Source organism: Orbicella faveolata, unplaced genomic scaffold (genome assembly GCF_042242905.1).
Source record: "Orbicella faveolata isolate gen_17 unplaced genomic scaffold, um_ofav_v1 contig_34, whole genome shotgun sequence".
Taxonomy (NCBI): Eukaryota; Metazoa; Cnidaria; class Anthozoa; order Scleractinia; family Merulinidae; genus Orbicella; species Orbicella faveolata.
The window spans coordinates 22,927,969-22,953,136 of record NW_028301563.1 but is presented as its reverse complement, the minus strand read 5'-3'; the positions used below and the strand labels follow the sequence as shown (position 1 = coordinate 22,953,136).

General features: G+C 38.3%; 1 protein-coding gene across 1 annotated transcript; it reads right to left on the bottom strand.

Annotated features, from left to right (window-relative positions):
• Window positions 1–1,273: 1,273 nt before the first annotated feature.
• On the bottom strand, window positions 1,274–24,617 carry LOC110057129 (glutamate receptor ionotropic, kainate 2-like). The gene is made up of 16 exons (XM_020763704.2): window positions 24,513–24,617; window positions 22,307–22,398; window positions 21,992–22,126; window positions 21,439–21,678; window positions 20,679–20,884; window positions 20,341–20,409; window positions 19,990–20,076; window positions 19,123–19,254; window positions 18,674–18,778; window positions 18,346–18,465; window positions 17,945–18,139; window positions 16,500–16,860; window positions 16,038–16,400; window positions 15,250–15,420; window positions 4,859–5,006; window positions 1,274–2,519 (listed from the first exon to the last, which is right to left on the bottom strand). Exons 1-16 carry the CDS (start codon window positions 24,524–24,526, stop codon window positions 2,468–2,470), a joined length of 2,490 nt encoding a protein of 829 aa, XP_020619363.2. The 5' UTR covers window positions 24,527–24,617; the 3' UTR covers window positions 1,274–2,467.
• Window positions 24,618–25,168: the final 551 nt, after the last annotated feature.

Here is a 25,168-nt window from a genome sequence, read left to right as displayed (position 1 = left end):
AGAAAAAAAGAAGTATATGTTGTTGTTTACAATAGGTAAAGTATTAAATGCAAATGAAAATTCTGGCATTTTTTCCTTTACTAGTTATATCAATTTTACGAAAACCCCATGATGCCATTAGCTCTTGCGTAATTATATCGATTTTGTTGACACATTCTTTTTTTGAGTAGAACGTATTTCGTAGAGCGCTCAACTCAATCGATTGAGGAGCATCAACTATAACTTCAGAGAAGTTCTGTGAAGTTATAAATGTTGTTGACACCATATTTCCTATTTACTTTGGTTAAACTGACATACTCCACAATGTTTGGCTGAAACAGATTTCTTCTTTGGCTCAACCTCTCGATATTTGAGCATATTTATTAGGAATTTTCTAAGCATTATTTATTGTACGTATGAATGCTTACTTAAAAATACATATATTATAATATTTACTGCTCAAGTAACTCGTTGTTATCAGAGTTTATATTTTTTTCTGTAGAGTTTAACCGTTATGTACGGTAGTTAAATTCTCTAAGAAGCCTGTAGTTTCATTTCAAGCATTAAATCACATATAGTAATACATGAAAAATAATCACGTGTAGAATCAATGGAGGGAATTATACACCGTATAACACGAAAAAGAGCCTTAAAGGAGGAACTGGACCGTACTTACTTGTTTCGTTTTCAATTCTGATCTCAGTTTCAAAACATTTGATACAACCGATATCGTATCGATGGTCTGACCATCAAGTCCTAGCTGTCATTGAATGACAATTTCGCATCTTTTCAAAAGAGATTACCCCCAGCTACTAGCCATCATTTCAAATCCAAGGTAAAATTAATATTTAGTATATACCACACAAGTGAATAGCGCTTTTCGCGCGCTCTGATTGGTTAACTCGGAGGTGATTAGCAAGTACTATTCACCTCCGAGCAGTCGGCGCGAGAGATTTTAAAATTTCCGACCGCTTCTCACACATAAAATAACGTTTTGGTCCGCTAATTATTCAGCTTGTGTGGTATATACTAAAACAATTATTCACCACTTGGGTGAATAATTGTTAATTACAATGATGCCATGATTTGTCACATACTCTGTAGAGTGAAGAGCCTGGAGAGTCTTTGCATGTGGTCTCTTGACTGGGGAGTTGGTGTACTCGTCCCGGTCAGCACTCATCCAGTTTTAAGGCGCGTCACGTGATATATTCTCGCCGAATAGAAAACTGCATTTTAGTTGAAGCTTTAACCGCGATGCTAATGAATGATATATAAAGAAACAGAAAACGACAAGTGACAAGTCTTCCTTCTGTTTTATTGACTACTTCAATGTTTCACTTTCGGTGTATTTTACATTTCAGTTTATAAGTTTTTAGTTAAGAATAATTGCTTACAGTACAGCTAACCAGTAGAACGGTTAGTGATATTTTGACAAGCAATAAGTTGCCTTTTATTTACAATCTGCTCTAAAGTTGATGTTCTCTTTTTATTATTGGCAAGTAGCACTGTCTGGGCCAAATTTGTCTCCACTCTTTGCATTACAACAATACATTCTTATTTCCATTTAAACAAAAATGTTTTCACATAAATGTGCATGAATGCATTTACTATGAATGATACTTATTATTGGCTGCGAGGATACAACAATTTACGACGAGATCTTTATCAATGAGTTGATCAATTGTGACTCATCTTTTCACATCTATGGAATGCGATAACGGGTTCAATTTTCGAGTTTCGGTATCGTGTTTCATGTAAATACATTCATTTTATCGATTACATGCCAAGCCTGAAACAACTTGGTGCTTACAAGATCGAGTTTTCAGTATATGCTTTCAGCGAGAATGATTCCAGATATCGGCGTTTGTGTTTGAACCTGACGCAACCCTTTCTAACAGTTTGACATCGATCAATAAGTGAACTTATCTCCCCAGGGCGACCTGTATCATCGAGACGTAAAGAAAATTGTGGTAAAGCACTTTGTCATCTAACGAGAACCAAATCCTCCGCGACTTGATTTAGAGTTTATTGAATGGAAACACTCTGTGACCTTGTTTAACCGTTTTGTTTGTCTGTTCTTTTTCCTAAGCTTTTAATACATGAAACTTTTGATATTAATTAATGACCAAAGAAAAAGGATATAATTAAATGACGAAGAGAAAACTTTCCAAAGTGACTATCGAATAGCCACCCCAGAGCTATTATCAATATTTAAGCGTTAAGGATCTTCCAAAGTAGTGAGCTAGAAAAAGGTTCCATGATCGCTGTAACAAAACAAAAACAAAACTTGTAACTTCTGCAATCATACTTCAACTGTCTTAAACATTATTATTGATAAACGCCTAATCTAAACAAATGATCTCAGCTGAGTTGAGTTGAGCTTCTCAGCTCAGTTTACAAATAGCTAAGCTACTGGGCTTAAACTTCGCCAAAGCCCTACGATTTTACTTCTCTGCAATTGCTTAAATCAAAAATGGAACTGCGACGATCATTTTGTCACTGTTTGTGACGGATGGACTTGAAGAGGACCAGGCTTTGGCCTACAGACAAAAAAAGTATCAATATGCGTTACATACAATGACAGGTATCGTTGGATCCGTTAATTGTATCAATCTGCAGAAACAGTGATGAAAATAAAAGTGAAATCGAGATGAATCCCACCTTGGTAGATCAGAGAACTGGGCAAGGATAACCACCCCAGAGCTATTACCAATATTTAGGCTTAAACGATCTTCCGAAGGTTCCATGTTCGCTGTAAGCGAAACAAAACTTGTAGCTTCTACAACCATACTTCAACTTTCTTAAACATTACTAGTTTCAATGAAGTTACTTATAGTGGCTCATAACGGTTTCCAGTGTTTATCAGCACTTCTTCTTTGATCAATTAACGCTATTTCTCGTTTTTAGACCACGCTAAGATTGTATCAAACAAATGCTCACTCATTACACTCATTAGAAAACATGTTATGGTCTTTTTCTTCCCCCAAAAAGAATACCATAGCAACAGCATAACCCGTTAAATACACTACCCGAAAGACATTTCTAACGTTTTACCTTCCTTAATGTTAAACAACTGTGGTAGAGGGTCTGGATAGGAGGTGTAAATGTCAGTTGTCAGTTAAAGTTTGGACCATTTGTCAGTTGTCAGTTAAGTGGCCGTAAATAATTAACTAAGGGCCTTAAATGGCTTAAACGTCTCCTAGTTGACACCTATTAAAGACAATACAGTCGAACCTCTCCACAACGGCTCGTCCTTGAGGACAGGCCGTTGCAGGCTGTTGTAGAGAAGTGGCCGTTATGGGGAGGTAGAGGTGTAAAATGACACCCTTTTTATTGGGGATGCAATTTTTTCTAAAGAGAAATGCTGATTTTAATCGATAAAATAGAAACCAAACAGAAACAGAAGGAGACCAAAGAAGGGCGGTGCGGATCAAGATTCGAGACTTTAACAATTGAAATAATGGGTTTTGTAAACATAGTTCGTCAGACATTGATAGTCTTGATCAATCCCAATTAAATACCAAACCCTAAATGATTTTGTCCTTTACCCACCCTCTTTCCCCTTTGCGTTTGCGCTAATTTAATCTCCCGCGGTTTTTTGTTTCGCTCTTTCGCTCAACCAACCTGCGAGAAAGTACAGTTGACCTACACTTCTCTCTATATATATATAGATTTAGCCAAGCCTAAAAGCGGAGTTACTGGGCCGGTTTGTTCAAAGCTCGATTAAGCTAACCCAGGATATACGATATACATTTTGGCCTTCTGTTTTCTGTTTGAATAATCTCAAACTACACAAAACATGAACAGTGGCAAACAATTCATACGAGAACAATTTGTACTTCGGTTAACTTTTAATCCTGGTTTAACAACCCGGCCCTGATTACAAGTTAACCTGGCTTGAGCCCGCGATCCGATCGAAAAACCAACAAATGGTCAGTTGTTAACTTAAATAAACACACATGATCTCGATGAGTTTTAAACTTGAGTCCGCGATATGGCCACGTGATACTGGTCAGCGGATACCCATTTTTGACCATAACATGGATGTCCAAGACCAAAGAAGTACGCTGTAAACCAAGGCTGCATGACTCGGTATTAGCTGGACGACGTCGTCGTTGTTCGTCGTCGTCATCGTCATCGTCGGGCGCACGCGCCCGAGATCCATGCCGCTAGCTATGTTGACCATGAAAAGAGAGTTACATGGTTGTCTATTTCTGTCCATGCATGTGGTTTTGTTCTTATAGTTATGTTCCGCTTTTCGGGCCGCCGGAGCTCCGCTATTTACATCTATTTTGATTCGTTTTGGTTGATCTGTGAAAGTAAACGAGTTGTGAACAAACAGACTATGAAAATGTAGTTGAGGGACATGTAACAGGTAGTATGAGGGTCAAATTGTAAATGATTAAAGACTGATGGTTTCGGTCTAAAAACTATCTAAACAAGATGAATATTAAACAACAAAGGTTAAAGTACCAATATCTCTACCGAAAAAGTTATTTTCAATGAATTTCAAACGAATGACAATGGCTAAAGCCTTTTTTCAGTTGTCAGTAAATCTGACTACAAATGTCAGTTGTCAGTCAAATTTTCGAGTTTTTGTCAGTTGTCAGTTATTTATTTATTTATTTTTTATTTATTTATTTATTTATTTATTTATTTATTTGTCAGTTGTCAGTTAATCCCATCCAGACCCTCAAGGAAAAGTTCTTAGTTTTATTTATCTAAATTTAAAAAATCAAAATGAAAGCATTTTATATTTTACTGGAAGGAAGTCTGAAAAGAGGGTTTTCCATGAGAATAATGGGGTGCACAACCCGTGAGGTGCTCATGTATGGCGTGCTAATCATAGTGCTGTCATCCTTTTTACCTAGTGACCAACCTTCTGGCTTTGATCAGCAACTTGTGCTTCTCTCTTCTTTTCCACAAGATCTCAGCAATCAACGTCAGAAACGCAACAACTATTCCAATACCCAGGACAACATACACTCCCAGCATGCTCATCAAGCCAATACGCTTTCGAGACAATGCTGTTCAAAAAGAAAGAGAAAAGGTCTACTCGTATTGAACCACCTTCTCTACATGGATGTGATAAGAGGTCTATGGAATGGACAATTTTCCGTATATTGTAACCCAGAACTTGGTTTAGGAAACCCAAATTTTTCTTGTTTCATATGGAGATGAATAATCTGTGGAAGCTTTAAAATCTTCTTAATTTTAATGATATTTTCCCAAGGACTCTGACAACCTCACTTGATGAAAAACGTGAAGCGATTTCTTCATAAGGATTTTGTATAATTATGCTCTGTTGGCTCTCTCAACTTGGCATTGATCTTATAGATACATTCATTACAGCCTTTGTACGACTAAGTTTGTCTTTATTTCATATCTATAAACTTTCTTTTAGGAAAACACACCTTGGACCGTCTACTCCTAGCAGGTTACCCCCCAGTTAACTATCACGCAGCCTGAGTTAACTATCACGCAGCCTGAGTTAACTATCACGCAGCTTGAGTTAATTATCACGCAGCCTGAGTTAACTATCACGCAGCCTGAGTTAACTATCACGCAGCTTGAGTTAACTATCACGCAGCCTGAGTTAACTATCACGCAGCCTGAGTTAACTATCACGCAGCCTGAATTAACTATCACGCAGCCTGAGTTAACTATCACGCAGCTTGAGTTAACTATCACGCAGCCTGAGTTAACTATCACGCAGCCTGAGTTAACTATCACGCAGCCTGAGTTAACTATCACGCAGCCTGAGTTAACTATCACGCAGCTTGAGTTAACTATCACGCAGCCTGAGTTAACTATCACGCAGCCTGAGTTAACTATCACGCAGCCTGAGTTAACTATCACGCAGCTTGAGTTAACTATCACGCAGCCTGAGTTAACTATCACGCAGCCTGAGTTAACTATCACGCAGCCTGAGTTAACTATCACGCAGCCTGAGTTAACTATCACGCAGCTTGAGTTAACTATCACGCAGCCTGAGTTAACTATCACGCAGCCTGAGTTAACTATCACGCAGCCTGAGTTAACTATCACGCAGCCCGAGTTAACTATCACGCAGCCCGAGTTAACTATCACGCAGCCTGAGTTAACTATCACGCAGCCTGAGTTAACTATCACGCAGCTTGAGTTAACTATCACGCAGCCCGAGTTAACTATCACGCAGCCCGAGTTAACTATCACGCAGCCTGAGTTAACTATCACGCAGCCTGAGTTAACTATCACGCAGCTTGAGTTAACTATCACGCAGCCTGAGTTAACTATCACGCAGCCCGAGTTAACTATCACGCAGCCCGAGTTAACTATCACGCAGCCTGAGTTAACTATCACGCAGCCCGAGTTAACTATCACTCAGCCTGAGTTAACTATCACGCAGCCCGAATTAACTATCACGCAGCCTGAGTTTACTATCACGCAGCCTGAGTTAACTATCACGCAGCCTGAGTTAACTATCACGCAGCCCGAGTTAACTATCACGCAGCCTGAGTTAACTATCACGCAGCCTGAGTTAACTATCACGCAGCCCGAGTTAACTATCACGCAGCCTGAGTTAACTATCACGCAGCCCGAGTTAACTATCACGCAGCCTGAGTTAACTATCACGCAGCCCGAGTTAACTATCACGCAGCCTGAGTTAACTATCACGCAGCCCGAGTTAACTATCACGCAGCCCGAGTTAACTATCACGCAGCCCGAGTTAACTATCACACAGCCTGAGTTAACTATCACGCAGCCTGAGTTAACCATCACGCAGCCTGAGTTAACTATCACGCAGCCTGAGTTAACTATCACGCATAAAAATCGGGAGCCAATAATCTAATTGTTTTATCAGAATTCGAATTGAAATTTACTTTAAATAACGGTTTCCAATTACCTCTCGACGTATTATTAAACTTTGAGCAATCGGAAGATCGGTCCGGGATTGAATTGTCATTTCAGATTGTGCTCGCGCGCGTCATTTTTTCAATAATTTCGAGTTTTCTAAAGCCAAGAAACCGCAAATGTCCTACTTTCAGTCTTGTCGTGAATGTAATAATCCAAAACGTTCATTCGAAACTTTGTAAAAGCGATAAAACCTCGCCGTTTCGAAGACGACCTCCAACCATTGCACGCTGATGGCTTTTATAATCCATCAAATATTTTCGCTTACGCGCGATTGGGTTAATCGCGTCACGTGACGTCACAGCCAAAACTGAGGAATATCCGAGTGATATTCCCCAGTGTTCAATATATATTTATATAACCCAAGTTATTCTCGCAGTTTGATTGGTTCTCGCCTATGATCTATTAGAGGACAGATGCACGATTGACGTCATCATTTCAAAGTTTTTCCCTCTGTGTTTTAAAATGGCAGAAAGTTTTGAGAATTTAGATAATAGTTTACATGACTGGGCAAAAGATAAGGTACAAGAAAGTCTTGTCCAGGCATTGAACAGGTACCAGAAGCATAGTCTAGCAGGAAGAAGAAAGGTAAAGCCGTTTCTGTTTAAGAAAATGACTCAGAAAAAATACTCGAGCAGTCTCAGTCGGCAGTCGAGCGAGACTAAACCAAACACAAAATTAGTCTTGGTAAGCCGAGAACCATTTTGTCTCGAATTTAACAAACCCAATAGACAAAATGTTTATGAGATTAATTTATTTAAAAAATTGAACTTTTCTCAGTCTCAAAATAATTGTTGACATAGTGATTGTCTGGGATGAAACATCAAACCACTTCTTAAAATCAGTTAAAATAAACACATAACCTTACTTTCCGATGCGAATGTTCCAGTCCGTTTCAGGGCACAGCAGCGAGCAAAGTATAGCTCACTACAGCTCACGGCCAAGTGTATCACAGCTAAAACGTGTCTCCGACACTATTTCAAACTGATTTGAGAATCACCAGCCACAAAGGACAAAAATTTCCACGATCACTAACGCTCCTTTCATTCAAAACTCGAATCGAATGGCCTCCAGGTTGACAGCAGCCGCAAGTTTTCCGAGCGTAGTTTTTCAACTCCTGCAATATTCGAGGCAGCATCCAAGCTTTTCGGCTCACAGGACTGCTCTGATGACAAAAACTGACTTGAATTATCCAGCATTTTCTTTAATATTTGTAGATTTCGCAGTTCAATTCTGCTTTCGCTGTAAGTTTTCATTCCACGAAAAGCGACGCTGGAGTCAAGTTTGACAGTGGCGTGATTTTCCCGGACCAATCACAATTCTTTGCTACGCATAGCAACCAATGAGATTGCTTCAATTTCTATAGACAATAGATTACGTCAAATGGCTTTTGTCGTGTTCGCCAAAGTGGGCAAAGGCCGGCTTCCGAGTTATGTTGAAAGATTTTGAAATAAAAAAAAGCTTTATCTGTAGTAGTTTGTTTCGTTATTATATAAAACAAATAGATTCCATGTTGCCGTGCGTCTGTTCAGTAATAGATCACAGAAGACGTCTAAATGTGGTAAGAACATCAGTGACACACTCGGCTATCGCCTCGTGTGCCACTTTTTTGTTCTTACCACATTTTGACGTCATCTTTGATCTATTACTGAACAGACGCACGGCAACATGGAATCTATTTGTTAGATAGATAGATAGATAGATAGATAGATAGATAGATAGATAGATATTATTAGATGTTATGGTGTGTAGTATCACTGTATATTTTTACGAGCTGTGCCGTATTTTGACCAGCCCGTAAGGCGAGTCAAAATACAAACAACGAGTAAAAATATAAAGTTATTTGGACGGTATTCGCTGCAGTTGGATAATAATTGAAGGATAATAAACACAATAGCCTCCATTTGGGGCGAAAATATGCTCAGATATTGGCCCTCGGACATTATCTGTTCCTCAAAGCTCACAGTTTTCCTCGAGCTACACTCTCGGAAAACTATTCGCTTCTCGGAACAGATAATACCCGCGGACAAATATCCGAGCATATTTCCGCGCCGAGTGAAGACTATTGCTTATATGTGCTATGATCACTCAGCCAATCAGGTTGCAGCATTTGCATCAGTGTTCAAGTGGAATTCTACTAATTAACAATTAGATTCAATGTCATTAAAGATTTGCACATTATTCATCGTGCTGTGAGATAGGATAGATGATTTGTCACTCGTACGCACGAAGGGTCAAGAAAGCTATCCGTATAAGACTTCATCCAAATAACATCAACAGAGGGGTGTCTGGGAAACCCGAATAGCGAATAGCGAATAGTCGCGAATAGCGAATAGCGAATAGTCCCGAATAGTGCAAATAGTCTCAAATAGTGCGAATAGTGGCGAACAGTCGCGAAAAGTGGCGAATAGTGACGAATAGTCGTCAATAGTCACCGCTTTAGATCTAATATCCTGCATTAATTAATTATCCAAATAAGCAACAGAATTTCAGTGAATTTATTACCTTTTCTTCTCCGGACTCAGGCTAGTAGGCTGTCCATCGCCGACATTACGAAAACAGAAAACACAAGGATAACCTAATGAAGAGGTATTTACGCTTTTGCAGCGGTTAAAACAGAATGAATTACGTTTAGAAACACCTTTTGTCCTGATAAGCGTCTGCGCTTTTTAGCCGGAAAATCCCATCCTAAGTTGCTACGAGGTTGACTGCGAGATACTGGGTACCCTATTTGTCACTATTTGCCAATATTTGCCACTATTCGCCACTATTCGAGACTGTTCGCCACTATTCGCACTATTCGTACTATTCGCCATTCGCTATTCGGGGCTATTCGCTGTTCGCTATTCGCGACTATTCGCTATTCGGGTTTTCCAGACACCCTCAACGGAAATAGTGTAATCGAAATTCCTGAAGCATGGATACCTACAATCAGAAAGCACAACAGCCGGTCAGTTAGAATGCGGAACTATTAGGGAACAGCGTTACAAAGTCGGAATAATAATGAGGATCGAAATGCAACAATAGCAGCGAACCGAGGTACTACAAATAGCGACACGTAAAAATTGACCTCATCGCCTGATGAAGCCTAGCAGTCGAAACGTCGCGATCCACATCTCAAAGTAACTCCATCGTGAGACAAACGAGTGAAAAATTCATCTATCCTAACAATTAGATTATTCGCGCAAAGAAATCAAGAGCGAATAATTTACTTGTTTTAGTATAAATCTACTGGTCGTTCAAAACCTTATCTAAATCCTCTTCGCAGACAACTCGAAAACTCAAAGAAACGGCCGTCATTTTATTCACAACCGCACAATGTTACGCTACTCACTCTCTATAACAGAATAAATAGTGAGTAGCGTAGCCAATGAGAGGACGGCATCCCGCGATAGGGGGATCTTTGAATATTTCGCTAAGCAATCATAATCCTGTTTTTAGGAGGACATTTCACCAGAGTAGAGCCGTTAGAGGTCATAGGTCTGCGTGGTTTCCGCTGTTATCCGCGTGTAATTTGTAGAGTTCGACATCTCTGTTTTTTGCCACGTGCTAGTTTTTATTGGCTCATTTGTATTGCAGGATATGTTTTAAGCTCTCTAAATATTAGCTCTGGAGGGACAAAGTTTGAAACATTCCGTGAACATGTTGGTTACTTGCATTTTTTATTATTACGCCGGGCCCGGCTGTTTGATTAACTGTTGCAAGTTATGCTGCTTCTTATCACGGGTGTCATATTTATCTTTGTCCGGCTTCGCCAGAGATAGCTGTAGCTTTCCTTGTTGAAAGTTACGAGTCTGTCTTAGAGAGACGTGCTTATGCTTCTTGCATCAATTTCATCGAACTTTTTGTCCTTCCAGTTTGTACGTTCTGGAACTGCAAATGTAGATGTTCACGCGCAAGTCTGTGGACTGTTTTGAGTGTTGCTTATGATATTGTGTGGTTTTGAACAGGCAAAAGCTCTGAATTTAGGAGTTCTTCCTATGATTGTTCATCCAGCACCACGTTGTGGTTGTCATTGCTTTTATTTGCTTTTATTTGCTTTTAAAGCGGCTATTACACGCGGATAGGAGTTGTGTAGCCTGTCACCCCATTGTTATCACTGTGGTTTCTTGACTTTAAAAACTTGAAATTATTGAAAAGACGGGTGCGCGCGCGTAAACAACAACAAATTTATCAAGGACAATTCAATGCGTGCGATTTTGTTAAAGCGTAAAGTTTAATAATGCGTGGAAAGAAAATTAGAAATCGTTATTTGCGTTTATTTCAGTTAGAATTCTGCTGAGACAATTAGACTATTGTGAGGAGAGAAAATTAGATAATTAAGTACGTTTTACATATTTGCTTTCGCTGTCAGAAAATATAGAAATCCAATATATTATATTAGTTTTAGCTCGTTTTGCATTTCCGAGTTTCAGGTTACTGTTCCAATTCATTAACCGTAACAGACACCTAGTTTGTTGTAGGATCATAACTGTAATAAGCGTTGAACTGTAATTGCTACCTGCGATAGACTTTTGTTAAACTGTTATCTACCTGTATTGTTTTGAAAGTTATTAATCTTGTGAACGTTGAATTCCGTTATAGCCAATCGAGCTTTGTGAAATGTATTAGATAATATTTAGTTAAGACCTTTTAATAGCTTTACGTAGTCTTTTAGAATTGTGCTTCCGGCTTAAATTGTCATGCCTTGTAAAATATTTTTTGGTTACATTCCAGCTGCATTCCGGTTACATTCTGGTTGCATTCCGGTTATGTTCCGGTTGCATTTTGGTTGTGTTCTTGGATTAAAACGATATCGTTGGACCTAAGTTCTGAGTGCTGTTGACGTCTCTGAAGATAATTCCCTGTAACAGATCCGGCACTGATCCCCGCAGCGAGAGAGTTCCCTAGGTTTTTACAGAAGTGCTTTCCCAGGCCAAAAACTTATTATCACACTATTCGCTCTCAATTTCTTTGAGGTGATAGTTCATGAGGCCGAAGGCCTCATCAACTATCACCTCATAGCAATCTCGAGCTCATAATCTAATTGTTAAACAGATAGTGAGTAGCGAGAGATTGTAAGAGCAATACGTTACACTCCAATAACATATTTAAGAGTGCCTGCCTGTAAAAATCAGACAAATTCTGAATTCGCGGCACGGGTCGAAAATTCGATTTCGCTCACATTCTTATGGTAGATAGGCTAGGGCATGACAAAAACTACTGGATAGTTTCTTTTTTGGCAAAATACCCTTTTATTTCAAAGAAATATGCAAATTACCAAATCCCGTTAAAATCGTCATTTGACGCACCATTTTATTAAACAAGTTTGAGAGCCTCGCATGCAAAACCACATCATTCTTCCGCCTTTAAAACACTCAAATATTATTGTGCAGTGTTTAAATGTGTACTGGGTTGATTTTTGGGAATGTTGCGTTGTCTTTTTGGGTGCAAAATAATTACATTTCGAAGACATGTATTTCATTCACTTAAAAGTACTTCGTGAATATTTTCACCATGTGCGAAACCTTCAAATGGATTAAGCTTCTGGTGGTTGAATCGCAGAATGATGGTCTAGAGATTCCTGTAAAAGTTTCTTTGGGCAAATGATAGTGAGCGACGCGAGAGCTTTTCAAAGTACGTCAAAAATGCAAATATTTGACCATCCCGTCGTCAAATTTCAATTTACGGATTAGAGGTATATTTTAGTATGCGTCACATGACTTGACCTATGTTAAGTTGAAATAGACACAGAGCTGATAATTTCGAAATGCTCGAAGCTTCTTTGCTGTAGAAGGCAGGTCCAAACGTCGATTTGACGTGTTTCTAGCCGATCTCTCACCATTCGTCGCACATAAAGCAGAAGTTTGCTTTTGTTTACACAACGTTAACGTCCGATGTACATCGCCTACCGTCAACCTATTATTGGTCGAATACCATGAATCTGTGACCATCTTTCGGCGCATATGATCACCACTGCATCTAAGTCAAAAACGGCTGAGCCATTTGTAGATTGTTGCTTGCTTTGCACTGTGCCAAAATACTACGTTTGATCGATTGCTGATCATTGCTGATAAGCGTATCGGCGCAGCACAATCTTAGAGCCGTTATTTGTTAGTCACGCAAGCTGTCACAACATATGCTGCACATTTTGATCTATTTTGTATAGAGCACTCTCAGGATAAGTGAGACAATTTATTCGTTGTTTATCTGTTCATATAATTTATATAATAATATATGTATATTTATATAATCGTATTCTATAGTGTACATGGCCTCAGTCCAAATCACGTTTGTTGTACGTTCTGATGATTCAGACAACAGCTGATAAAGCTAGTGCCTGTACTCACTACTATTTTAAAAAAATCGCCATAAACAAGTTGTAGATCAGTGAAGCAAGAACTAGCTGAAATAAAAATAGGAAATCACAACGTGTCTAATTCGTGAGAAAAGCAGACTAAATTTAATAAGGAATTACGTGAGTAAACAAACCCTGACCATGCCATTTTATTTGGCGTGTTTTATTTGTTTGCTTAGCCGGCGAGGCATTGGTCTCTTTGTAACAGAAAATAGAGGACTTTTGTCTATACAGTCCAAAAATATTGTCCATAAAATACTGTAAATAAAACCCCTATTGACCAGTTACCTCTATCAAGCGTTCGCGGCCACCATTTGGTCGTTCCGATAAGGGTCTCTCTATTGTTTTTACCCCTATTAAGCGGCCACCCAAAATTTAAAAACTTTCTTTTGGAAAGGGTGATGGCAGATAAGAGTCTGGAATTGAAGGTGACGAGTGATAATTCAAACACACGTCTATCATGATTTTCTTGAATTGATTCCATGTTCACCAAGAAAATGATAACCCTTAGTGAAAAATATCCAGGGTACACCAACCTCTATTAAGCGGCCAACCACCCATTTTCCCGAGGGTAGCCCACTGTATTAAATGTTGTATATGTAAACCAAAAATAATTGCACAGCGCGAAAGAACCTAGGTACGAGTTTAGCGTTACAGTATTACGCAGGGCATGTAGGTTGCTGTGGTCGAGTAAAAGATGACAACAGGGGCAATAGTGGACTATTCAGTCCAAACGGAAGACATTTTTATTTAGAAAAGCGTTTGAATAGCTCTTGATGTTTTCTATACATTTTTACTAGATCCCTTGTTTTTAATATTTTAATTTTTAGCTCGTTACCTTAGCCTAATGTACATAATTATTGCAAATAATTAGTTTTAAATTAATCACACTATTCATAGCATATCGTTTAATTTATATTACTCATATGGTTTTTTAGGCGCATTTTATCATATTCACATGTTAATTTGCGCCTTAGAAATATTAAATATTATTTTTTTATTATATTATTAATTTAGTCTCTTCCTACTCAACAAGACTGTGTGCTCCCAGTGGTTCCAAGCCTTACGGAGCCTTACGTATTAGGATAGAAATTGTCCTACCCCTACACCCTAAAATGGGATGACAGCATCGCGTGACGAAGAAACAAGAAACCGCTGCAAGCAAGGATTCAAGCAGCAATAGATCAAACCATGATGATCAGACGTAATATTTTGGTGTAGTGCAAAGCAAGCAACTTTTTACAAATGACTTAGCCGTTTTTGACTTAGATGCAGTGGTGATCGTATGGTGAGAGAAACACGTCGAATCGGCTTTTTTGAACCTGCCTTTTACAGCAAATAAGGTAAGAACATTTCGAAATTATCAGCTCTGTGTCTATTTCAACTTAATATAGGTCATGTCATGTGGCGCATACTAAAATATACGTCTAACCCGTAAATTGAAATTTGACGACGGGATGGTCAAATATTTGCATTTTTGACGTACTTTGAAAAGCTCTCGCGTCGCTCACAATCATTTGCCCAAAGAAACTTTTACAGGCATCTGTAGACCATCCTTCTGTGATTCAACCACCAGAAGCTTAATCCATTTGAAGGTTTCGCACATGGTGAAAATTAATTATATTCACGAAGTACTTTTAAGTGAGTGAAATACATGTCTTCGAAATTTAATTATTTTGCACCCAAAAAGACAACGCAACATTCCCGAAAATCAACCTAGTACATATTTAAATATTGCACAAAAACATTTGAGTGTTTTAAAGACGGAAGAATGATGTGGTTTTGCATGCGAGGCTCTCAAACTTGTTTAATAAAATGGTGCGTCAAATGACGATTTTAACGGGATTTGGTAATTTACATATTTCCTTGAAATAAAAGGATATCTTGCCAAAAAAACTATCCAGTAGTTTTTGTCGTGCCCTAGCCTATCTACCATAAAAATATGCGAGAAATCGAATTTTCGACCCTTGCCGAGTTATTTTCCATATTTATGGACAGGGACTCTTAAACTCTAATAGCTAATAAAGATGGTTCCTTACTTGTTTCCTTTTCTTGAAAACACTCATCAGCAGTTTCCCACCATTTCCGTTTCAAGTTGTCAAGGACATAATTCTCGTACAAATGTAAAATGGCCAGCGTGAAGTCATCAGTGTGTGGATCATTTGCTTGTAAAGCGAGTGCAAGTCCTTTTGACGTCGACAGACCTGGAACTATTTAAACAGAGATAAGCGATGAATGCTTGAAATATATTCCACTCACGCATTAAATCACAGTGTTCTACGAGCAAACTCGTGAACTTCGCAGTGAATAATGATTAGTGCTTCTGACAGTAAACTTTCACAACGATCTTTTCTGCCCACAGCAGAAAGGTTATTTAATAACTGTTAACCAACGCAGCAAAACCATGTTAGCTAAAGTTGACAGGTATAAGCCAACTTTTTCGTGACTTCAATTGAACTTTTCGCAGCATTCGAGATTAAAACTGTCACCGACCAAAAAAAGAATCAAAATTTTAACACAATCAATCTGGGTTAGCTGAACTAATTATTACAAGCTGGCATAAACATTTTCCCTAATCAACAAATTAACCAGAAATTTCAACAACCAGCTAATTTTAGTTCAATTTTAGCACTCGCAGTTGCGCAGTTGTCAAACCATTTATGCGCCTGCAAAAAGGCGGAATTGCGAAAACAGTTCATTGATGCTCGACCCTTAATTTGCATAATCTGAACCACCACCATAACCCGTAACTTCTTTACGCATTTCACGAGTTAAAAGTTATTGTTTTTGTTGAGTGTGAGTCGCAGCAATTTATTCTATTATTTACCTACTGTCAGATCACAAGGAGGCTGGTTGGCGGTATATCTGAGAGTGGGCCCATCATTGATAAATACAAACTCCTGCCCGTGTCGCACCCATTGAATTCCTTCATGTACACTTTCAACTACTGTGCCTCCTGTTTGAATTCTATGCCAGATCTTTTTGTATGTTTCATATTGACTCGTCTTGAATGTCTCGTACGTACTTGCTGACTCCAATACTCCTACTTGATAAGATGATTTCACGATGTCTTCGAGGTTGTTGATGGGAAGAGCTGCGTTTTTTACAGTGAAAAAAGCGGCGAGATTGGCCGTGTAGGTTGATACCGATATAAGAATAGAGAACCAGTAACATCCAGTGAGAATACGGCCTTAAATTTAAGAACCAGAGAATCAAAACCTAAACGAAACAATCTATTTAAAATTCTGGGACACTGTTTTAATGAAAACTAAAGCCAATTTGCCTCTACCTGACAAGCTTCTTGGTGAATTGTCCGCTCCTTGTTGCAGCATACAAGCTAAAGCAAACCACACACTGTTGAAGAAACTGAATTCCTGCGATGTTCCCCGGCCATTGTCATCTTTGTACCCATAAGGACTGAAGTAGTTTAGAACAAACAGAGCAATAGAGATGATAAATAGAGTCCCAAGAGTGGCAAACCAGACGTTGTTGTCAAAGGGATTCATAAACTGTAGTAAATCAACTGTGTCGCTTGAAGAGGTTTTCTTCAGCAACATCTCTTCAGTGTAGTACATGTAAGGAACACTGAAGTCCACCACTTTTTCGCGACGTTCAGTTATAGTGAGATCCGCCACAATCATATCAGCATGCTTTGGGAGAAAAAGAGAGAGTGTGAGAACAAGATGAACAATCTTGTCAATAACCAATGAGTGGCCATTTACTGGCCGTCCAAATCACGATTCGTGGTTTAGCAAAAAAAAAGTCTCAAATTATCTAATGTTCTTTTTAAGATGCACGGTCAGATCTCGCCTTGCGGACACGCTGCTATTACAGACGCATTGCCATTGCGGACAGAAGCTACATCCCTAGCAGAAATCACAAAGAAATGCATGGAAATCACTCCCACCATTCAGTGCAGATTCCCTATTACGAAATTGCAGACACATCATGTGGTCCCTGACTAAAATTTTTATTTTTCTACTGGCCTCAGGTAAGGGAATCCGGAATCCGGAAACCAACATATTTTTGCTTTTGGAATCCCGAATTCAGCGGGTGGAATCTGGAATACACTTCTCTTATATAATCCAAAATCTATTTTCAGAGTATCACAAAACCGAAAAAATTACTTGGTATCTTGGAACTGTCGTATACGTGAGCAGACCCATCCAGATGATCGGTTGCCACCGCCGCTGTCAAGCGGGTCTTTGATCCCCTTGATAGATAGCTTGCGTTGCAGGCGTAAAACTGAAGATAAGGAAGGGCGGGATAGAAGGAGGGGGCGTGGGAGGGAGAGAGGAGGAACACCTGCCATAAGAAACTTTTTTTCTTCATTTCTGCGTTCGCTGGCGAACGCAAAATTCTCATTAGCTACTCCCTCTTCTACTCTCGTTACAAGATCTTAGACATCTTAGACATGTTGAATGAAATAATTGTGCTGCCGTCTTGGAATGTTTACTAGTTTGCACACTATTTTGACCCATACAGTATGATTATGTGTCAAAGTAAACATGTACTGCAAATCAAAGAAACGGGAAGATCGCGCTACTACAGACACTAAATGGCGGTTCCGAGGGTGTCCGCTATAACGAGAAATGTGACTTCCCACACGAGCAGCGGCCAAAAATTTCAAAAATCAGTAAAAAAAAAAAAGACATCTCTATTCATAAGGAGGTTCACTTATCAAAAGCAACAAACACTCCAACAACAAACAAAGCAGACAATATGTTTAGGAACCTCGTTTAACAGCTCTCCAATCATTCCATTCCAGGTTCCATTTTCTGTTTCAGAGCCGTACTTCCCATCAGGGCTGACGTAGATCTCGTATGTGAACTTAAGGTATGTTGCTAGTTCATTCAGCAGGTCAATACAATATCCTTTGTATGAAATGATGCCACCTTCAAGCTTCGTACTCATCATGAAAGGTGCATTCTGTTAAAAGAAAGCGACTTGACCATTACATAGTTCATATTAAGGACTAGTTTTCTCTAGAAGGCCTGTTTGGGAGAATCCCGACCGAGGTCGTGAGTTCAGACCGAGCCCGGTTTGGATTCGAGATTAGGAAATGGCTGGAAATCGGCCAAAATTGGTGAGAACACTATGTGGATGCACTTAGACAACTTCAAAGGATTGATTACCTCTGCAACGACAACTCTAAACTTTCTTCCCTCCAGCCTTTTGGAATCCAGTGGACTGTCCATGTTCCGCGAGATATTATCAAATAGAATGACACCTTTGGTTGAATTCCACGTCCCTACCTAATTTCGAGGCAAACAAAAACCTATCAAAATCCTTCTCTCATATCAATTAGGAAGAATTCTCGTACATGAAGGCAATTGTTTGGATAGGATTGTTCTTTCAACATGACTAGTTCGTCGACTGCTTCAGGGGAAGAAGAAGCCCAAATTGAAACTCGACAATTTGAGGCGGCAACGGAATATGCTTGTTCTCTAATGGGTCACTTACGTTTTTAAAGGAATTGTTCCGGAGATTTAAAATTTCCAGTTCAATATCTCTTCTCGTGCCGTACTTGTCGAAATGGATGGGGCCTGTTAAGCCGTCCATGTTAACCTGTTACAGAGAAGTATTTACCAATGAAAACCGGAAAATAAGAATCGTATAGGATTGCTGAAAAGAAAGCACCCGCTGGCCAGTATCATACCTAGTAATTAACAAAAGTATGGAGGCTATTTATCAATTGAATAATACAGCAATAATAATTGCGGATTATTAATTTATTCGAAGTATTCATTCTTTGAAACAATAAAACTAGCTGCGATCGAAGTTAGCCACGTAGAAACTCAGGCTTGTTACTGGATAGTTTGTAGTTTCCAAACTATCAAAATCTATCTGATGACTATCCTGGTAACCGAATTAACATTTTCGGAGAATAATTCGTAGTGCATAACGCTTACCTTCTTCAGACATGTTAACATAGCTTCTTTATCATTTGAGCTAATAGAAGTTCCATTGATCGATAAACACGGCTCTGTGTTGATTGCCTGGTTGATAACTTGCACTGCATCGTGGGCAAGTGTCGCCATGTCCTAGGCAGATAATTTAAAACGTATTAAAATGGTTCTTGATTAAATTACTTATAAGATGTAAAGTAGAGCCCAACTAGGGTTTGCGATGATGGTCTTTTTGTTTTGCTGGAAAGAAAGCCTCGTGTAATCTTTAAGGTTTGCCTGACTCTCACCTGACCCCGAGTGTTTAAAGTTAAGATAACATTCTCCCGAGAAAATTAAGTAATAATAAAAACAACTGCAGTATTCACTAAAGAGTGTTTTATAATTATTCAGTAGAACAAAAACTGACATCGAATAGTTGCCGTTGATGTATGTTTTAAAACATTGGTGCAAGGCTTCAGTTTGTTTTGTATTTTGCCATCAGGAAAGTTCGCAACGTGTTATTTAACACATGCGAAATCTCGCCAAGATTCGGGACCCAATGGCGAAATTTAATCGCCTTCCCGCCACAATATCATGTTAGCGAACTTTCGATTTCATTTAAGAAATCGAAATATCACCGATATTACGTTTGAAACGCCGATATTGCGATAAGAAGCCGATATTTCAGACAAATGTCAATGTCATCCGAGTCGAAACTTCGACGAGGTATCGGGGACATTTCGGGCTCACAACACACGACATTTGGCGAACTCTGCTTGCGTTCAGTTAATTTTGCACAACACGGTAGTATTATCTATTCTCTAAATAATCGGATCTGATTATTGCATATAGTAACAAAAGTGCCTCATCGGTGTTGTTATTTGATTTTACCAGTCCATCGGGAGCTGAACCGTGACTGTATGGAAGCTTCACAGATAAAACAATACTGTCTCTGTGACAGCTTAAGTTCATTGGCATCTGCAGAGGGAAAAAGTCGAACACATGACATAGCAATAATTTCTTATCAATTTTTAGTTAAGCGTAGTTTCTCCTACTCAAGATTTACTAATGCATGGTGAAGAAGAAACGATATTTTGGAATATCTTCTTCCACATCGTTTTGAAAGATACCAATAGCAGTGAGAAAAATAATAAAATAAAGAAATTTTATAAAGTGAAAACAGTTACAAAGTCGATTTCAATAATCAAAGCCTGATCATGAGTAGTAGTGTCAGAATCAAACCTCTCTATGAAGTATCCATTTATACACATTTCTCATATTCTTATAGTCATCTCTTTGTTGACAAGGCTTCTGCAAACGATGAATGACAAACAAATTTTATTACTATTAAACTGTTTGTCTCATTCAAACACAAAAAAGATGCCAAACGAAATGAGAGGCAAGACACTGTGATTTTTTTGCCATAAAAACAGTACTTTAGTCGGGATTTGTGTCGTTTAGTCCGAAGTTTACTCCCGGTGCACGTTGCTGTTTCATAGAGACGTGTCAGGCATTAAGTTCAACTCTTTTAAAACAAATAAGGTTATTTCCCTTTGGACCAGTATGGCACACATGCTTACCTGCTGTAACATAAGCTCGACGCTTTCTTTGTCGGTATAAAGGAGAATGACTTGAGCTTTTAACTTCCTGATTTCCTCCATTGCTCTCAATACTGAAGCTGTTGGATCTTCATTTTCATTCGGCTTACAAAACTGAATTAAATCCACAGCAAGCTTTGATCTTTGAGATATAGCGTGAAAGTATGCAGCTTCGTACAAACTTTCCTCTGAAAGAAACACGTAAAGACATATTGGTTGCAGGCACATCAAAGCGTTATCTATAGTTTTTCTCGGCTCAGTAAAAGTCAAATAAAGTCAGACTTGTCAGTAGTTAGTGGTTGTAGTCGAATTTGCTGTCACACCAATGTCAAACTTAAAAGTACTGTGCATGTAGTTCATGACAGCCCTAATTTGGTGATTTGGTGACCAGAGAAGGCTATGTCCGGTTGTCACCCTGGTTTCGTATCTCTATTCAGAAAACCGTCCGTCTTAACTGTAGTTAGAGTGAATAGTGGAGAAGTCACACTAACAAAATAACTAACTTAAGCTGTGTCTGTCCTAAATTTAGTTTAGTTTAGCCTTGATATCACCATACCCAGTACGAAACCCGGATGTTACAAAGTTACCCCTATAAATGCATTAATGGAAGTAACATAGAATGTTAAGAAATCCCTTAAAACTGATCAACCCATCGTTATAAATTTGTAGATCTATGTAAATGCTAGTTACCGTTAAGTAAGGATTTTAGCGACTCATAGTGAAGGTAAAAGCAAGTATTTACCATCAAAAACAAGCGCAATATTTTTCAATTCAAATGTGTTCAGTATGTCAAGAATAGCCTGGGCGTAGTCTTTGTATCCCGCTGACATCTGAATCGCTTTTTCACATTGATCGAGAGACCTTCTCTCGCCATGGAGACGGATAAGAGGAATGCCAGTCACTGTTGAGAGTGCGCATGCGGACGTCTTCGTGTTGCTTCCTTCGATGAGCACAAGGATGTTTCGATCAAGAAACAGAGAAGCTGAAATGAATGTGATTAATAAACTTGTGAGCTAGTCTGTGATCGATAATGCAACGCAATACTAAGTTAAACTAAACGATATTGAGAACTTAAGTCGCAAGGAAATTGTTCTGATCTGTACTGTCTAACAAGTCTTCTTCGAGAAGAAATCTGAAAGATTTGATAAAGAATCTGAACGGTAACGGGCGCGTGGATTAAATCGGTCTTGACGTGCTTTTTGTTCTTTTTCCATTATATAGTTACATCTACAGACTACCATCACTCGTGTTTTAACCTCAAGCCTGTGAGAGCAAAGTTCTGAAAAGTATCTCACCTTGATGAAATAGTTTTGTACTTTCTGATGTGTTGTACTTGCTAAAGATTATCGAAACATTGTTCGAACTAGCAGTTTTGTTGATGACGGTATTGATAAGCGCTTCGTATTCCGATGAATATCCATCGATAAGACCTGTGTGATCAGAAATAAACTAACATTTTATTTTGAAAAATCGATGATTAAAGCTACATTTTTTTTGGTCATAGATTGATATTGATCGCCCTGTAAGTCAAGTGATTATGGTAAACCTCGATATGACCCATGCAACAACAAACTGTCTAGTTAAGTCGTAATAATGACTCACTGACTTACCAAAACTGAATATTCTGTTTGACGCGTACGTCTTGGATAGGAATGAAATGAATATCAGAGCAATGTAAAAGCGTCCTCTTTCCATTGTAGACCTGTTGGGGCGAAAGAAACAAAATAACAAACTTCGAATTCATCTTAAAATCAGCGGTTTACAACTACATGGACTACTGAGACTACTTAGATCTATTGTGTAAAATCGATGCAAGTAATTTCAGAAAAAAACAGCTTATGTCTTTCTTTACTTTCATTCGAACTGAAAAGTATACTATGATTACTTTAAAGCTTGCTAATTTTATATTTCTATTTAAGCTACTGACAATGAAGCGTGAAGAATTACGGGAGGAACAGAGAAAATTTCCACTCCATTTTATTTTCGTGACAACTAATTTCTTTTTTTACACTTTAGAAGATAATAATGTTTGTGTTTTCCTGTTCAAAAATGTAACTGTAGGAAAAAACGTCTGTAGGAGAAAACGTCTTGGCAAATAATGACCTATTTGCTGGCTATTTTACTATTGCATAGTCTTCATTCTGATGGCCAGAAATGGCAGCAAATAAAATATATTTAAATCTTTAACATGTTAAACGATCTTCTGGCTTAGCTTTTACAAATCCAGACAGATATATTTCTATTTATTTTTAATCTCACTATCTTCTATTTTTGAAAGGACCCAAATTAATATCAGCTTGTCTCAGTAATTTTAATTCTTAAAAGATCCCTAAACAGGAATGACCGATTCTCAAACAAAACAGCTTTTGCGTGATGGTGACTCTATTTCATCGTTTTTGATCTTTTTTTTATCACAGATCTCCCAATACTATAGTGTAAAATAACTGAAATAGACCGACGTGGAAATTTTGAAATATCCTGAATCAAAATCAGCAATAAATTTGAAACGATTAGAAAACGTTAAATAACATCAATTGAAATTTCTTACGAAAACCGCCAAAGAAGAATATTCAAGTGCAGTGGAAGGTGTCACTTATTCCGCTCATCCATGGTTTGTATTATAACTACAAGGTGCACCTTGAGAGTACGGAAGCCATCTTTGTCTTTGTGAAAGGTAAATTTGTTACTTGTGCTTTCACAATAGCCTCTGATGCATCCAGCTTGCTTGTCCTTTTTTACGCCAATCAACTAAGAACAATTATTTTTTACTTCTCGTGATACGCAATAAATTTCAACCTACTTGAGCTGATGTATGGCGACTGCACTGTACACATACTTAGCTCTACCCTTGGCGTGGAGTCGGGAAATATTATTTCAATCTTCTGTTAGGTTTGCAGCTCAAATTTAAATTTAAGTTTTCGAATGTTTACGACAAAACCTGATAGAGGCGCAAATGAGAACTGCGTCCCGGATGCCGGAGATTGGGCACCTATAGCGAACCCTTCAAAATGTTTTGTTCTTTCATATAACCATTTTAACTCCCTCAGTGTCGGTTGCTTTTTAACAACTAACAGGTTTTATTTATTCGGTTCTTTTTTTCGAATTTCTCTGGAAACCTGGTGAGCTTGAATATTTTACCTCACAAAAACACTAAAATGTTATTTTCCTAGCTTGAGCGTCACAAAGATCATCTGGTCTCCTACACGACAATTTATGATGCTTTCCTACCAAAGTGCTCAAAAACAGAATACGTAAAACGAGCAAAATTTTCATACCTTTCGTTTGTGATTACAGTAGAATGTTTAAGTGAAAACCCACCTTCCTCAAGGCATACGACACTTTGGTATTTTAATTTGCAGACAACTTGACATTCTGAAAATTAACGGCTACATTGAGCTAAACGGGAGAAATAAGCAAAAATTGATCGAATTATAAAAAAATTTTCCTCCTCGTTTTTTGCCATTTTGGAATCCGAAGTCGCGTGGTTGTGCAAGCGTCAGTAACACTATTGTCATCACAAAGTCACTTCCATTACTGAACAGACGCAAAATAACACGGAATTCCAATTAAGTTTGTTTTCATTCATGACGATCTCTTTTCACAAGTACAGGAAAGTACCTGCACGACATCATAAATGAAGAATGGTTACTTGTTAACATTGACGAATAACGCAAGAACTTTAACGTGTGGGATCTGCCGAGCTTTTTAAACTGATATGTCATAGTTCAGAGCGAAATAAAATACTCTGTAAAAAATGTATCAAATTTCGAAATATAAATAATTCCAAAACGACTCATATTACGGCTCTAAACTTACCAGAGGTCTGACATAACGTTGTAAAAATCTCTTGCATTTTCCGCAACTTAAAAACCTTTGGTCATGCACCTTCCAAATCAACGATCAGTTTGTATCTATACAGTTGAGGTGTGAAGAGTTTCATGCGTGAGTTACATAATCATATACCGGAATAAATTTTTTTTAGTAACATGATAATGATATCAAGATGACATCAAAACGTCGTTTTTTATCGTAAATATTTACATGAAGATTATTGTTTAAATATTATATCATACTCCTGGAAGGGAGGTGGGATTCAACTTATTGTATTTGATTGAAAGAATTCATACTTGTTTAGAATAGGATAAATTTGACAGCTGAAAATATAAGTGCTCATGTGCAGCTGGTCACAGAGCTCATTCAGTAGTTTACAACTTTTTCGGTTTCGAACTCCAACGATCCGTTGTACATGTTCATTTATGATATAGATATTGATAAAATACCGGGCTTTTTCTTGTTCCTCAAATATAATTTCTTTATCGCGCAGAGAAAAGATACTAACTTTATCAATCAGTATACTGATGTTGCCATGGTTGTATAATTTTTCTTTCAACATGATGAAAGTTGAATTTGACTTTTTTCACGCGGAAAATAAGATCTTCTTTAGAAGCATACGTACGTTATGTTTGCGTTTC

Bases quoted from the DNA above. Each gene is read 5' to 3' on its own strand.
- LOC110057129 (XM_020763704.2), bottom strand. The intron at 20,410-20,678 runs GTAAGCATGTGT...CATCGTTTGCAG, and splicing joins TCGAGCTTATGTTACAGCAG to AAGCCTTGTCAACAAAGAGA. The intron at 16,401-16,499 runs GTAGAGGCAAAT...CTTAAATTTAAG, and splicing joins TTCACCAAGAAGCTTGTCAG to GCCGTATTCTCACTGGATGT.